At 48.6% G+C, this 16,572-nt stretch overlaps 1 protein-coding gene across 6 annotated transcripts in view; it reads right to left on the bottom strand.

Annotated features, from left to right (window-relative positions):
* Positions 1 to 16,572, bottom strand: part of RAPGEF1 (Rap guanine nucleotide exchange factor 1) — a 133,213-nt gene that overhangs the window by 65,236 nt on the left and 51,405 nt on the right. For 4 of the 6 annotated variants that reach the window (XM_047098156.1, XM_047098152.1, XM_047098154.1 and 1 more), the window contains exons 2-3: positions 907 to 1,046; positions 207 to 320 (exon numbers count right to left, since the gene is read on the bottom strand). In XM_047098156.1, coding sequence (XP_046954112.1) covers positions 207 to 320; positions 907 to 1,046 — 254 coding nt within the window. The remainder of the gene's footprint in view (positions 1 to 206; positions 321 to 906; positions 1,047 to 16,572) is intronic. The other 2 variants (XM_047098157.1, XM_047098155.1) reach the window with 1 other exon arrangement.

Here is a 16,572-nt window from a genome sequence, read left to right as displayed (position 1 = left end):
CTCCAAAGACCACAGGGACTTGGATAAACTCTTAATTTTACCCAAGGCCCCTTGGACTGTTTCCTGAACGATTAAGCCCACAGTCGCCACCCAATTCAACACAGGGATATTGCAAGAGATTTTTTTTTTTCCATCCCCAAAACCATGGGCCAGGATTCTGCAGTAGAAGGCAAGGCAAACCCAATTGTTCTTAACGTCACACTGACCTTCTGCCTTTGAGACCTGGAAGCCACAGCACTGGTGGACATAAATTCTACTGCCTGCTGCTCCAGATCCAAGGGGATAGGGTAGCCCTCTGGTAGAAATCTGTCTGTTGCCTCCTGGAAGAGAGGAAACCTGGATTCCTACAGAGCTTGAAATGGCCGTTTCAGGCTGAAGGGAGGGGCTGATGAAAATCTACAGCTGTTTCAACGTATCTGGCTTCACTGGCCCTGCTGAGGTTACTAGTGCTTGAGGACATCCTTGGCTGGGTTTCAAGGATTTGACATGTCTCAGAGCGTGGGCCCTAAAGCCACACGAAGGACGTTCTGGACGTCACAAAGCTCCCTCTATGTGTGTGCGTGCCAGGGCAACGTGGGGCTCTCTGGGGGCAGGCAGGTGGCATCCTGGGGCGTAAACATGATGCACTGAGCTGTTCTGAATGCCCAGAGGATGATACATCTGGGAAAGGAGAACTGCTTCAGCCAACAGAACCTGACTCTGATTAACAGGAGAAACACTCGCCATCCCAAAGGCTCACATTTCGCAAGGACACTCCAGGCCCCTGCCTGGCAGCACGGGAATGCTACGAAATCCGTGTTCTGCACTGGAAGCTGATCCCCAGGGGGTGAACTTAAACACAGCACAAACTCCAACTGCTCGAAGTAGGCGAAGGCCAGGACAGACACCTAGAGAGAGTCCGCTTACTTTGTTCACAGGCTTCTCCGGGACTTTCACCGACACCTCAGCTGGTTTTCCCTTCTTGGACGGCGTTCGCTTGATTTTGGGCGAGTGGAACTTGTCCTTGAGCTTCATGGTGAAGGAGGAGAGGTGGGAGCGCTGAGAGTCTGAAAACAAGGAGGTGCCGATGGTTAGAAGTGGGGTGGGGAGGAGCTGCGCTCCGTGACCGTCTGCAGAAACGAGTATCGTCCCCAAACAGATCGTTTCCCCCGGCTGTTTTAGAGTCACAAAGCAAAGGAAAGATCCGCTGAAACGCTGCTGCTTGCACGTTTTAATTTCTGCCATTTCCATGTAGTTGGGTTGTTCAGGATTGTGGAAGTCAGAGATGGTCAAATAGCCGTGGGAAAAGAACCCACAAACGCTTTCGGTGTCCTCTACAGAGTCTGTAGGATGAGCTGACCCAAGTCTAAGGGAACCAGCTAAGAAGAAAGAACACCACAGCAGAATCACAGGGGTGCAGGTTGTACGAACTGGAAAGGAAGGCCCTTCTGGATCAACCTTTAGGGAAGGTCACCAGGCAGCACAGGCACGGCCTCAGAGTTAGCATCGGGGACTGAAATCGCACTAAGGTATTCAAAAACCCTCTGGAGGGGCGCCTGGGTGGCGCAGTCGGTTAAGCGTCCGACTTCAGCCAGGTCACGATCTCGCGGTCTGTGAGTTCGGGCCCCGCGTCAGGCTCTGGGCTGATGGCTCGGAGCCTGGAGCCTGTTTCTGATTCTGTGTCTCCCTCTCTCTCTGCCCCTCCCTTGTTCATGCTCTGTCTCTCTCTGTCCCAAAAATAAATAAACGTTGAAAAAAAAATTAAAAAAAAACAAAAACAAAAACCCTCTGGAACATAGTGAAAGACTGGATGGTTTCTCTCCAAGATCAGGAATGAGACTAGGGTGTCTGTTCTCACCATTCCTATTTGGTGTCATACTCTTAACAAAAGCCATCCAGATTGGAAAGGGAGACATAAAACTATGTCTATTTGTAGCTGATCTTGTATATGGAAAATCCCAAGCAATCTATTAAAAGGCTATTAGTACTAATAAACAAACTCAGCAAAGCCACAGGATACAAGATCGATATGTAAGTGTCTGTTGGATTTCTAAACAGTAGAAATGAACATTCCAAGATGAAATTTTAAAAAGCTTCCATTTACACTACAGGGAACTGATGATGACGGATGCAGAGGGAAGAGGTGGGGAATGGGAAAAGTGGGTGACAGGCAGTGGGAGATACGGGCTTCCAGTTATGGAATGAATAAGTCATTGGAATGAAAGGTACAACCAGGGAATATAGTCCAGTGACACTGCAAAAGCACTGTATGGTGACAGAGGGGGCCACACTTGTGGTGAGCACGTAGAGATGCCGAATCACTGCGTTCTACACCTGAAACTAACATAACACTGTATGTCAACTCTACTTCAATAAAAACAGAACGAAAACAAAAAGCTTCCATTGGCAATATGCTCAAAAAGAATAAAATACGTAGGCATAAATTTAACACAAGAAGTGCCAGACCTACACTAAAAACTACAAAACGTTGTTGAAAGAAATTGAGACAATCTAAATAAATGAATAAAGAGTTAATATTATTAAAATGTCGATACTCCCCAAATTGATTTACAGATTCAATGTAATCCCTATGAGAATCCCAGCTGGCTTTTTTTTTTTTTTTTTTTTTTTTTTTTTGCAGAAATTGACAATCTAACCCTAAAGTAAGTATGGAAATAAAAGAAACATGGAACAGCCAAAACTATGTGGGAAAAAGAAGAATAAAATTAGAGGACTCATGCTTCCGGACTTTAAAATGTTCTATTATGGAGTTACAGTAATCAGGGCAGCGTGGTACTGGTATGAGGACAGGCACACAGAACAACGGAATGGAACTGACAGCCCAGAAATAAACCCACGTGTCTTCGGCCAACGGATTCTTAACAAGGGTCTCAAGGCCATTCAGTGGAGGAATGAATGTTCTTTTCAACAAATGGTGCTGGCACAACTGGGTATTTCACATACAAAAGAACAAATCTGGGCCCTTACTTCACCATATACAAAAACTAACTCCAAATGGAGCACAGACCTGAATGTAAGAGTTAAAACTAGAAACTCAGAAGAAAACTTAGGGATAAAACTTTTGTGACCTTGGATTTGCTAATGGTTTCTTAGATATAACATCAAAAGTGACAAAAGAAAAATCAGACAAGTTGGATTTCATCAAAATTTAAAACTTTAGACTTATTGTGGTGATCATTTGGCAATACATACAAATATCCAATCATGATGCTGTACGTCCGAAACTAAGACGGTATTTTGTGCTGCAAGTGACACCATCAAGAAAGTGAAAAGACAGACTACAGAATGGAAGAGAGTATGTACAAGTCGCATGCCTGCTAGGGACCTGCACACAGAAAAGGTAAACAACTCCTATAATCCAAAACAAAAGGCAAATAATCCAACTGAAAATGACCCAAGAATTTCAATAGACATCTCTCTAGATGAAATATACAAATGAGCAACAAGCGTATGAAATCACCATCATTAGTCACCAGGGAAATGCCCAAACTGACATAAGTTACTACTTCTAACCTACCAGGTATAATCAAAAAGACCTATAACAAAGCAAGCGTTGGTGAAGGCTGGGGGACTGGAACCCTCCCACACTGCTGCTGGAAATGCAAAATGGTGCAGCTGCTGTGGAAAATATCCGTCAGTTCCTCACAGGATCAAACACGGTTACCCTACCCCCCTGCAATTCCATCCCTAGGCTTATACCCGAGAGAAATGAAAACATCTATCCACATGATTTGTACACGAAAAGCTCACAGCAGCATCATGCATAATAATCAAAAGGTGGAGATAACTCAAAGGTCGATGAATGAATAAATAAAGTGTGGCATATCCAAACAACAGAATATTACTTGACAGTAGAAGAAATGAAGTTCTGACACCTGCTACGACATGGATGAATCCTGACAGCATTTATGGTAAGTGAAGGAAGCCGGTCCCCAAAGACCACGGATGGTATCCAGAATAGGCAAACTTTTAGGGACAGAAGGTAGATCAGTGGCTGCCAAGATTGAGGGAAGGGGAGAGGGCACGAGAGGGGTTGCCAATGAGTATGAGGTTTCTTTCGGTGAGGGGACATAAATGTTCTAAAATTAGAGTCTGGTGATGGTTGCACAACCCAGTGAACTGCTAAAAAACAAGCCACACGGGATTCTACACTTTAAATGAGTCAATCGTATACGTGAATTATATGTCAATTAAGCTGTTTTTAAAAAAGCAAAGATGCACCAGGCCTTCCTCCATCTCGCCATCTACCTCCGTGCTTTCCAGTGTCTGAAACGATCTTGTGAAGCGATTTACTGACGTGCTTGTCTCCTCACAAGAATGCCAACTCACTGAGGACCACACCTGCCCTTCTCATGCCCGCACCCCCAGTGCTGACATGGTACCTGGCCCAGAGAAGATGCTCAGCCAACATTCAACATTCACTCAACAAGTGAACAAACTGATCAACCAAAAAATACCCCTGCAAAAAGGACTGCTTCTTTCGATACCAGCTGAAATTCACATTTGAAATTTTCATGCTTGAAAGTGGTCGCAAATTGGGGAACAGAACACGATCCTATGCGGTAGAAAAACATACCTGTGGTTTTAAAAATAAAAAGCACCCGTCCCCTTTCCATTTTTCCAGCTATGTAGTACTAAAATACCCTTCCAAACGAATGACATAGCACCCTGCACGACAGCCGGTTAGTATGTCTGTTATTACTTCACGTGACCTTGGGGACAAAGTGTGATTCTTTTGTCAGACCTTCCAGGTGGCAGGCAGGGTCAGATAAACTATCTGCACCGCACAAGTCTTCTAGAAGCGCATTGCACTCTGGACCAAAGAGATGGTTAAAAGGGTGAGGGGCGCCTGGGTGGCGCAGTCGGTTAAGCGTCCGACTTCGGCCAGGTCACGATCTCACGGTCCGTGAGTTCGAGCCCCGCGTCGGGCTCTGGGCTGATGGCTCGGAGCCTGGAGCCTGTTTCCGATTCTGTGTCTCCCTCTCTCTCTGCCCCTCCCCCATTCATGCTCTGTCTCTCTCTGTCCCAAAAATAAATAAACGTTGAAAAAAAAATTAAAAAAAAAAAAAGGGTGAGCTCTGTAGTCAGACTGTTGGGTTAAAATACTTCAAAGTCACCTCTCCAAGTCTGAAGTTTGTCTGGAAAATGGGGCTGGTAACGTTGTTTTTGGTTTTTGTTTTTTAAGTTTATTTATTTTTGAGAGAGAGAGCGCGCGCGCACGCGTGCACGCATGCACAGTAGGGGAGGGTCAGGGCGGTGGGCGGGAGGGGAGGGAGACACAGAATCCGAAGCAGGCTCCAGGTCCTGAGCTGTCAGCACAGAGCCTTCATGGGGCTCGAACCCACGAACTGTGAGATCATGACCTGAGCCGAAGTTGGACGCTTAGCCGACTGAGCCACCCAGGTGCCCCGGTAACACTGTTCTTAGGATGGCTGACGTGATGTAGGATAAATGAGACGCTGCCTGTGGGTAACGCAATGAGGTGCTTATCCAAGTGCCAGGCACATGGTACCTCAATGCAGGGAGCTAGCCAAACTAACTATAGGATTTGGATGGGTAGCAAGGCTGATCAAACTCTGAATTCTTACCTCCCAACTGCTTACAGATCTTTATCAGGCGATTCTGTAGCAGTGAACTTTTAACTCACGACCCTAGGTGACCGTGGGCCCTACAGTCTTCCTCCTCTTCCTTTGCACCGACCCGAAGCCTCAAACGGGCTTTTATCCGTAATCTGTTCTGCTCTGTGGTTTCACGTGTCTCCTCGGCCCTCGTGTCCCTGCAGGCATAGCTCTGACCAGGCAGGTTCCCGAGCCAGATGGGATGTTAGAGCAGTGTACTAATCCTTACGACTTCCATCGGAGCAACTAAGACTGAAAGCAGGGCCAGAAAAGCAGACACAAATGAGGAAGTCTAGGCAGGATGCACGGTTTCTTTGGTTTGCTTCCGTGGTCAGAGACCTTCAGAGGCCTGGGATGGGGAACCAACTTCTGCCTGTGCCTGTCTGCCGCCCCGAGTTGCTCTACGGACAAGCCAGATTCACATCTCCGCCACCGTGACGAGGGCGGAACTGGGGTGTGCCAGCAAGGCACGGACGGCTCCCCAGAAGACCTCTCTGGTTCCTGCACTTGCAGAGCCAGCCCTGGTCGTGACCCAAGGGCCAACGAAGGGCACCCCCAACCTGAGAGCAAACTGAACGCAGGAAGTATATTACAGCACTCTCTACCTCAGCCTGAAATTCTAGTCTGTCTCGGGGCACGGCTGGGAATCCACGTCAGCATTTAAAGAACGAACTACATCTACCAATAAATCTCTCTCCTGGGAGTATTTCAGAGCCTCGAAACAGCTACCTTTCGCACACACGGTGTTAAATCAAGTGGAAAAAGCAGGTTCTTCCTAATGATAACGAACCTCGTCACCCCTGGAAACAGAAGACAGCACTAACTAGGACAGATTTTCACTCAGAGGCTGCCTGTCATCTTTTCCTTGCAACGCCGGGTCGGCAGCATAGATTTCAGGTGACTTAGATGCAGGTTGCTCCGACTGTGTCTGAGTGTTGATAAAGCACCACAAGAGCAGTGACAGCAGGCAGAAGGAAGCAACAGGGGGCAGCTGTGTCGGTAATTTCACCAACAGAACCACAACACACACACACACACACACACACCCTTCCTGCTCCTTTTCTTGGGTCGCTCAAGTGTATCAATCATCTGGAGTAGAGGTCAATGGCAAAGAGATGCTCCCACAGTACGGGACTCTCCGGTAGCTTTATTGACTGCTCCCTTATCATTCCCTGGCTTTTCACTTAGAAAGGTACACATTCAGATTCAGATTCTGTGTGTATGTTTTTAGAGATTTTCTACTACTGAAATTAAAACAAAATTTTGAAAGATTTCATAAATATAAATACACACACACACACACACACACACACACAACTTAGAATTAAATTAAATACATGCATCCACCAAGCTAGCCCATCAGAACTTTCAGCCATGATGGAAATGTTCTGTATCTGCACCATCCAACGTGACAGGCCTTGCGTGTCTACTGAGTACCTGAAATGTGGCTGGAGGCTGCTGGATCGGACAGCGTGGCTCTAGAGGCGGAAAGTTATCAGGTCCACTGATGCCACCTCACGTCCCTTCGTGATCACATCTCTCTTCCCAACAACGGGTAACCGCGATTCTGATTTTTGTGCTCATCAGCCCTTAACCATTTGTGACAGTTTATATCTATAAGCATAGTTTAATTTACAGGTTTGTGACGCTTACATAAATGGAAATATGCTGTAAACATTCTCACGTTCTTGCTTTTTCACTCAGTAGTAGGTCTGACGTTCAACCGTGCTGAAGTGTATGGAAGTGCTCTCGTTTTCAGTGCTGTGAAATTCCATATATTCCATGATCCCAGGGGACGCTGGCATGTTTCCAGCTTCTATAAACAACACTGCCATGAACACTCCCATACATGTCTCCCGGAACACATGCAAGGGCTTTCTATGAATAGAACTGCTTAGCTATAGAGTATATATATTTAATTTTATGGATTAAAAAAAAATTTTTTTTTAATGTTTCTTTTTGAAAGAGAGAGACAGAGCTTGAGCAGGGGAGAGGGAGAGAGAGAGGGAGACAGAATTCTCAGCAGGCTCTAGGCTCTGGGCACCCCCAACATGGGGCTCGAACTCACAAACCGTGAGATCATGACCTGAGCCAAAGTTGGATGCTTAACCGACTGAGCCACCCAGGCGCCCCTAATTTTATGGATTTTGCCAAATGATTTTCCAAAATGGCCACGCCACTTTGCAATTCTACTATCAAGATCCCAGTTGTTCTACATCCCCTCCCCACCAACATCTGGCACAGCCTGACTGGTACACTGTCTTTATGGCCATACCTAACCGAGGGAAACAAAATCCCTCCTTCACAGAAGAAATGTCATAAACTGCTATCTTATTGTGGTCTATCAAATCTGTGAGAGCAACTTCAAAGGTTATCGACAGAACTTAAGAAAACAAAGCGCCCGACCACTGCTCAGTGTGGCATTTACACCACGGAAGGTCAGGAACTCCCAATGACTAATCTGCTAGTCATTTCTTCCAGAGAGAGGGTGGCTTACAGGGCCTCACAAGTCTGTATAAATGGCTACAAGGTTACAGAGAGCAGGCACTTTCCGGGGCAACCATCTCAGGATGCAGACCCAGCGGTCAGACGAAGGTCCTTCTCTACCCAGAGAGGAAAGGCAGACTGGAAGAGAGGCACGTAGCCTGTTCACAGAACCAAATCGCAGAAAAACCCCCAAACCCCCAAAGCCACACCACTTTCTTCCTGAGTCGTCGGCCAGGTATCGAGGTTTCAGTCTTAGATTTTCAATGTGCCCCCCGGCCAAGCCCGACAGCGGTCTCTGCCTGTGGCTGACAAATGTACCCATCAACCGGCCTTTCAAATGTCACTTGTAGCAGCTGGGATCCCAACTTAGCAGTGGTTTCTGTCAGGGCTTAACTTCGCTCTGGATAAGGGCAGTCTCCAAATATCAACCACGGGACCACAAAGTCAGGGTCACGGTGGGTAACACTTCGAGGCAGTTCCAAAATTATTACAGCTAGTCTTGAGAAACACCGTGGCCACCAGTTTCTTGTTACTTACAGCGTACTGGGCACAGAATTTTGGCACCTTTGTCCACTTACACGAGTTCCATCCGAATGCTGTCTGCCCAACCCATACTGCCCCATTTTCCAAACGTGTAAAAAGGGTAACCCCAGTGGAGAAGTGGCATGAGGACATCAGGAAGAACTTTTTTTTCCCCTGAAGTTATTTATTTTGAGAGAGACGGAGAGAGCGCGAGCGGGAGAGGGGCACAGAGAGGCAGAGACGGAATCCCAAGCAGGTTCTGTCAGTGCAGAGCGCGACGCAGGGCTCGAACCCACGGAACTGTGTGATCGTGACTCAGGCCGACATTAAGAGTTGGACACTGAACCAACCGGGCCACGCCGGCGCCCCTAGGAAAAACCTTTTCAAACCTAGGATTTCAGACTGTTACTTATTTAAACGTTTACAGACTAATGGAAAGATAGAGACAAGAGTTTACCCGGAGCTCGGCCGTACACAGGCGCAAAGTCTGTACCTCTCTGAGCTGCACGTTCCTCGCCTATGCAAAAGCATAACCTCGGGGCCTACCTCCTTGGGCTGCGGTGAGGATTAAACATAACCCCGTGTGTCAAGCATTTCGCCAAGGACCTGACACACAGCGAATGCTCAATAAATGGAAGCCATTACTGTTACTTGATAACATCACCAAGCCGCTGCCAACACTTAGCTAAAAATAGCCACGGCCTAGAACGGAAAGCAACCTGACGGTTCATCTTTTTCCAGCAATTTCCATATTAAAAGATCCTCTGTCTTACTTAATACAGAACTATTCGTGTTAAAGCAGAGGGAAAATTAGCGTTTGGGGTTTCGCAACAGCAAGGCCTCTTCCGACCCGAGAAATCTGTTCATGCGACCCGTTCGCTCTGGCAGTGGACGGACGACTTGGTGCTGCTGGGACGAGTAAGTAGCTCGCTTTTCTTCTCTTTTTTTTCCAGCAACAAAAAGTGAGACAACCTTGTTATAAAAATCCAAGCACTGCAAAAATATCTAACACGGAAGGTGAAAATCCCTCATAACTCCACATATGGCAGAGATGAAGTATTTTTCAACTTCTGTGGGCATTTTTTCATGCAAACACGGTTCATGGTTGAAGGACGTTCTGCTGAAACCTCTGTGCCCAGTCTCCTGGCGGACGGTTTCTAACTTCTGCTATTCAATCAATGCCGCGTCGATGGGCACTCTCAGGCGTACCTTTCTGGGTGCCTGTATAATGAGACAGACCTAGAAATGGAATGGTCAGGTCACGGGTATGAGCACTGAAAAACTGAGAGGATATTATCCAGATGCCTGAGCTGGGTGCAGACCAGCAGGGACGGAGCCAAAGAGTGAGGCTCGGGGCAGAGGCAGAAGGGATGGGGTGCAGGAGAGAGGCTACGCCTACTGTCTACAGAAGAAACCAAGCTTCACCTCGGATTTGGGCTCAAACCTGATACAGGCACCATTTTGGTTCTCTCTGCATAACTGGTAACGATTAAAAACAGATTCCGGATTGAACAGACACGTCACAAAAGAAGATATCCAAATGGCTAATAGACAGACTACTTATGGAGCACCTGGGTGGCTCAGTCGGCTAAGCGTCTGACTTCAGCTCAGGTCATGATTTTGCTGTTCTTGTGTTCAAGCCCCCATCGGGCTCTGTGCGTTGACAGCTTGGAGACTGGAGCTTGCTTTGGATTCTGTGTCTCCCTCTCTGACCCTCCCCTGCTTGTGCTCTGTCTCTCCTTCAAAAATAAACATTAAAAAAATTTTTTTAAAAACCTGGATGGGTGCGCCTGGGTGGCTCAGTCAGTTAAATGTCTGACTTTGGCTCAGGTCATGATCTCGCGGTTCGTGGGTTCGAGCCCTATGGTCGGGCTCTGTGCTGACGACTCGGGGCCTGGAGCCTGCTTCGGATTCTGTGTCTCCCTCTCTCTCTGCCCCTCCCCTGCTCACACTCTGTCTCTGTCTCTCAAAAATGAATAAACATTAAAAAATAAAAATAAAAAAAAAAACATGGATGAACCTTACAAACGTAGGAAGAAGGCACACACACAGAAGGACACTGTGTATGGTGTTCCATTTATACAAATACAAACACCAGCAAAATTAATCTACGATTTGAGGAGTTAAGCCAGCGGTGATGCCTGGGGTGTGGGGTAACCAGCAGGGGACAGGAGGGAGGGAGGGACACGCTGTATTTTGCTCAGAGCCGGTTACACTGGTGTGTTGGATTTGTGAGAATTCTCCATGCTGAGTACTTAAAAAGCCAGGTGTACTTTTCTGATTCATGGTATACATCAATGAAACGCTGGAATAAAGTAGACACGGGGGTCTAAGCTTCTTCTAAAAAAGAGCTCACATGATTTTCACGTGGGTCAGATGAACAGCTCATTTAAAATTTAAGGAAATCCTATTCTCTGAAACAAACTTATCTAACCATGAACAATCCAGAGTGAGTGTCTTTCCAAATAACTCTCCATTGAATATCCCAGGAAGCATCGTGAGTATCTTAGGAAGTTTCTATTTCGTCTTTGTAAAAGTGATAAAAAGAACTTACATAAATGTAAATATTTTTATGATCTTAAATCACCAGTAGATAGTGTTTTCTACTTTTGTTCGCTGTATGGAAATTTTAAAGAACTTAATGCAGGGGCACCTGGGTGGCTCGGTTGGTTAAGCATCTGACTCCTGATTTCAGCTCAGGTCACGATCTCATGGTTCATGAGTTTGAGCCCCATGTCGGGCTCTGTGCTGGCAGCATGGAGCCTGGCTGGGATTCTCCGTCTCCTCTCTCTCTCTGCCCCTCATCTGCACGCACTCTCTCTCTGTCTCTCAAAATAAATAAAACATAAAGAACTGAGCATAAACACAACTGTATTCTATAATTTCTTTTGTTTTTAATCAAGACCGAATCGGTGTATTTTTATATAATAGCAATAGTACCTATTCACGAGGTTAGTCTGAGAAATAAACAATACTCCTCCTCAACAAACGCTTGAGCACATCTCACCTGTGCCAAGAAGCCCTGTATCGGGACACCGGACACAGGAACCCTCCCCTGCAGACATCCAGGGGAACTTCAATTAGGCAGGTGGACAGGCGAGTCTGAGTTAAGGAGATGGATGGGGGCTGGAGGTACCCGTGGGGGTGCTGGCAGCACACGGATGGCACAGGAAGCCAAGCAACCAGAGGACAACCCAGGGGCCTGTGCTGACGGAGATCGGCGCCGCTTAACTGCTGAGCGATCTGTCTCTGCACACGAGCTCCTGGTCACTCCTCTGGAGGGTCTACATCGGGCAGCTCAACCCCACAACTGCACTCCCCATACTCCCTCCCAGACCTGCTGCCACGACATCCTGGTAAACAGGAAGCTTCATCCTCCCAGAGCTCAGGTCAGAATCCCGGACTCTGCTCTCCTGCTCACGTGTACCATCCAGTCTTTCGGCAAATTCTGTGAATCCCGCCTTAACAGTACATCCAGACTCTCCCCACTATAACCACCTGCACCGTCAACACCCTGACCCAAGCCATAGCACTTGGTGCCTAAGCCACTATGCCACCCTTCCAACAGTCCCCAGCGCCTTGCCTCTCTAGAGTCTTCTCCAGTCAGTAACCAGACGGATCCTCGTAGAAGGTCGCCCCTCTGCTCAAAGCCCTCCTGTAGCTTCTCTTCTCACTCAGAGAGAAAGGTGGAGCCTCTGAGACGTCCACACGCCTCACCCACAGCCATCAGAGAGGGCTCTGAATGTATTCACACACAGAGTTCTCCCCAAGACGTACTCCTTTTATCAAACCTTCATCAAATACCGGACAGATGGCCCAAGAGAAGGTGAAGGGGGGGGCCTCCAGGGTTGAGAACTGCTTCCCTCCTGGAGTCCAATCAAATGGTTAAATCAGCAGCCTCTGTTTTAAACATCCCGTCAGAAGTCGGGCCCCGTGCAGGGAGTTCTAGGTCATCCCCCATCCTCACACTGACACTGGAAGGAAAGTATTTTTGTTACCGTTTGACAGACGAGGAAACCAAGTCACAGGGCCCAACACTGCCCCTCGACCCCCGCCCCATAAATCACACACACATCCCCGTCACAGACAAGGCAACTGCAGCCCTTCCACGTGCCGTGAACAAGTCAAGGTCAGCCTGCCCCCAGGGCGGCCTACTCCCAAGGAAGTACTTTTTTTCCATCACTGTTTGGAAACGACCTAGAGATTCTTAAAGCCACAGACTTTGCAGACATCCGGAGATGTGAATTAGTCACCTCTCCAGAGTTTTATTTCTAGAGATGAGAGACAGAGAGAGAGAGAGAGAGAGAGGGAGGGGGAGGGAATGAGACACGGGCGGGGGGTGGGAATAAGCTTATTCTGAGTAAACACACCACAGCACTGGGCAGAGAGTAAGCGGGGCCAAAGTGCGCCACACCACTCAGCATCCTGGCTACAACAGGAAGCAGGGTCCACCCTGACCTTTGTCCCTTAGGTGGAGTTGTTTGGAGCAGCCTCTGTCCCTCAGAGGAACTTGCGCGTTAGGACTGATGCCAGTTTAGAATTCAAACAATTCTCCTCAACGGCCTCAGAGCACAGTTTTTAGCATCATGTCACCAGCAAAGCAGCCCAAGTTGGAGGCAGGAAGGCCTGTTTATTTGGGGCCAGGCCACAGCGGTGGGGCACGGGCGCTCACGGGCAGCGGAGGCTGTGGCAGACCAGGACTCTGCTGGCCTCAGCTGTGCCTGGCCCCGCGCGGGGCCCCCAAGGGCTCATTATTTGCCAGGCCACCCTCTGGACTTCCAGAGGAAAACCACTTTCGTTTGTCAGCAGGCGCATATTTCTTTCTTTCCCAGGCAACAGGAAGAGCAGAGAGCCAAAGCCCTGGAAGCTTCGGACGCTGCAGAAGGAGCTCACTGGACAGAGCAAGGAGAGAGTCAAAGGACAAGGGTCACCTGTAGTCCCTTCCCTTCCTTATCACCCGGGAAACGGTGCAGCAGATGCGCACAGGGCAGGCACTACATGGCATCCGCATTCGTCCACTCATTCACCTGTTCAATAAATCTTTACAGGCCTGACATCTGCAAGGTGCAAGGGTCAAGAGGGAGGAGCAAGATACAGCTTCTCTCTCCGAGGAGCCCCTGAGCTCGCAGCGGAGAGCCGGGAAAGCCCGCAGTCATGACACGGAGCGAGGAGGCCCAGGATGGAGACTTGGTCGGCAAAGGCAGGGGCTTTTCAGCTGCTCACGGCCCCGCTTGAGAGGAGCACGAAAGTGCTCTGCAGCCCAGAGGCCTTGAATAAGGCCTAGCCTGCTCCGAGGGCAGGAGGAGGACCGGCTGGGCTTTCAGGGACAGCTCCGGGCCTTAGGCATTTCACATGGGGACCAAGGAAATGCATCCGAGTCAGCAAACAGGTGCTGGCTTGGGAAAGGCTTCACGAGTCTCTGAGGACCACAGAGGGATCTGAAAATGACCACTTCTCCAAAGGCATACGTCTGGCTTCCCAGGCACGTGGGTGGAGGGCAGTAAGGGGCGGGGGTGAAGGAGAGGCAGGGAACTTTTCTCCAAAACAAAATGAGCAAAGGGTCTTCTCAGCTGTTCTTTGATGCGTGTTTTTCATGGACCCTGACCCTCTGTTCCTGTCTCTCAAATACGTTTGTGGCCAGGGGGCCTGTTCTGGAAGAAATATTCATTCCGCGTGACAGTCCAGACCAGTGGTGGTGGGGGAACCAACCCCACTCTGCTCTACGCATTCAGAATCAAGTGCTGATCAATGCCAATCTCTCTGCAGCAGTGGCCAGCCAAGGTGGCACCCCTGGGCAGGTGCCCAGTGAGCAGTGGGCTCTCAGCTTCCACGCAGCCTGAGAACTTGAAAGGATCCCGAGTCTGCCTGCAGAGGAAGTGGAGGCCTTGGGATCAGATATGCCCCAGCCTGGGACCCAGGCATCCTGAACCAGGCCAGTCCAGGGCTCCTTCCTCAGTAATGGCTAAAAGTATCAACCAGCCCCCTGGACATCTCTCCTCCTCGTGGGACAACTTCAGTGTCATAAGTAAACAACATGTGGAGGGCCAGGAAGAAAAAGACAGCCCCCTCCAGTACTGGTGATGCCCAGCTATTCCGTTTGTGAATCACTTAACAGCCACAGACAGTCTAACCACCCAGAGGCTCTGAGGGCCCTCGTAATTCTGAGACTAAAATCTGAAGTCATGCTGGTTTAGCCAAAGCCACAATCTCATTGGCTTAGAGCTTGATAGCCAATCCAACTCGTTTCCAGCCAAATGCATCAGTTCTGTGTGCACAAGGCACTGCTTAGGCTCTGAGGAACCACACGGCAATAGCTGGGCCCATGTCCCACACAGTGAGTGTTCAGGCCTGTCTCATCTAGTCCTCATAGTGGCTCTCTAAGGTAGGGAGACTGAGGCTGTGAGGTGACAGACCCTGGATCTGAACCCACTGCAGTTTCACACACCAGCCACACAGTCTCCTAACGCAGTAGAGGGAGAAGTGAATAAACACCCTTAAAAATGGCTCAAGTAAGGGGTGCCTGGGTGGCTCAGTCGGTTAAGCATCCGACTTCAGCTTAGAGTCGAGTTGGAGCCCTGTGTCGGGCTCTGTGCTGATGGCTCAGAGCCTGGAGCCTGTTTCAGATTCTGTGTTTCTCTCTCTCTCTCTCTCTCTCTCTCTCTCTCTCTCTCTCTGCCCTTCCCTGCTTACACTCTGTCTCTCTGCTTCTCTCTCAAGTAAACAAAAAGAAATTTTTTAAAGATGGCTCAAATAAGTGGAATACAGGCTCGGGGGGTGGGGGGGGAAGACTTGTGGGCTCTTGTCTCCTATAGGAATATTCTCATTCTCTCTGTATCAGCATTCCACTTAAAGGGAACCAGCACCCAAGAGGAGGTACAGGGCTCTGTGTTTGGCCATGCATGCCACCCCATCCCCACCCCCGGCTTCCGACTTACACGGCACGTCTCAGTGTAGGTTCTCTCTTCCTCTTTTGAAAACTAAAGCCTAGCAAGTACTGTTTATTAGATGTGTTCACAACTTTGATCGCCAGGTGCGCAAGTTGCCACAAGAGCAGAAAGCAAGACTTTCAGGCCAGCGCCGCCTATAAAAGCAAACCACACCCTTCTGGAAAAGTCCAAGACCAAGATGGCTCACAGCAGCAGCACATCAAAGACCTTCTTGCTGTGTTAGCTCCTGGGCTAAAAATACTCTTAGTGGTGAAATCTCAGGCGGTCTCTTGGCCTGAGGGGAAGAGGCCAAAGTCACACGCCAGCTCTCTCACCTTGGGAGGTGGGGTTACAGATGGGACGCGAGACTATTTTTAAATAACTCCAAAAACAATGGGTCGCGGAAGAACATGTATTTGAGCAACGGCTGGAGTTGCCGTTTGGCTAGGAAGCATTAGAAGGGGACTTTCCGCAGTCAAAAAGGCCTCCCAGTTCTCACAGAATTTACACCTTTACGGTCTGTGATTAGTAACAAAATGGTGTCACTATGTGTTGTTACAAGAGAGTTCTTCAGTGGTTGGCCCCTTCCTGGGTCTCAGGCTCAGCCAAAAAACATTCCCTTCGCTCTCTCCAAACTCTCTCTTGTTCAGAACCTTCCAGAAACTCACTCCACTCCAAAGACTGCCTTTAGGAAGAATCCAGTTGCTTCATTCTAGAATTCTCCAGAAGGAAGCTCGTTTTCCCATCTTCTCTCTCAGCACACGTATTCTTTGTGTCCCCTGGAACTGAAGTTCTTTTTAAAGGACCAAATCTTTCCACAGGAGGCAGCCTCCTGGAGCTTGTCTGAGGCCCCGTCTCAGCATGCCAGGAGGAAGGACAGGCACAGGCCACACAGGGAAGAAGGAAGGAGGCAGAGACTTATCTTCTCAAAGTCAGTGGTTTGGAGTCAGGATGCACTTTCCCACTGAAACAAGGTTAAATACCAAATTCAGGGACTCCTGGGTGGCTCAGTCGGTGAA

Source organism: Lynx rufus, unplaced genomic scaffold (genome assembly GCF_022079265.1).
Source record: "Lynx rufus isolate CCGP_SWC_20201006 ecotype Redwood Valley unplaced genomic scaffold, mLynRuf1.p SCAF_44, whole genome shotgun sequence".
NCBI lineage: Eukaryota > Metazoa > Chordata > Mammalia > Carnivora > Felidae > Lynx > Lynx rufus.
Note: the sequence above shows the minus strand (reverse complement) of the source record. Positions and strands in the feature narration are given on the sequence as shown.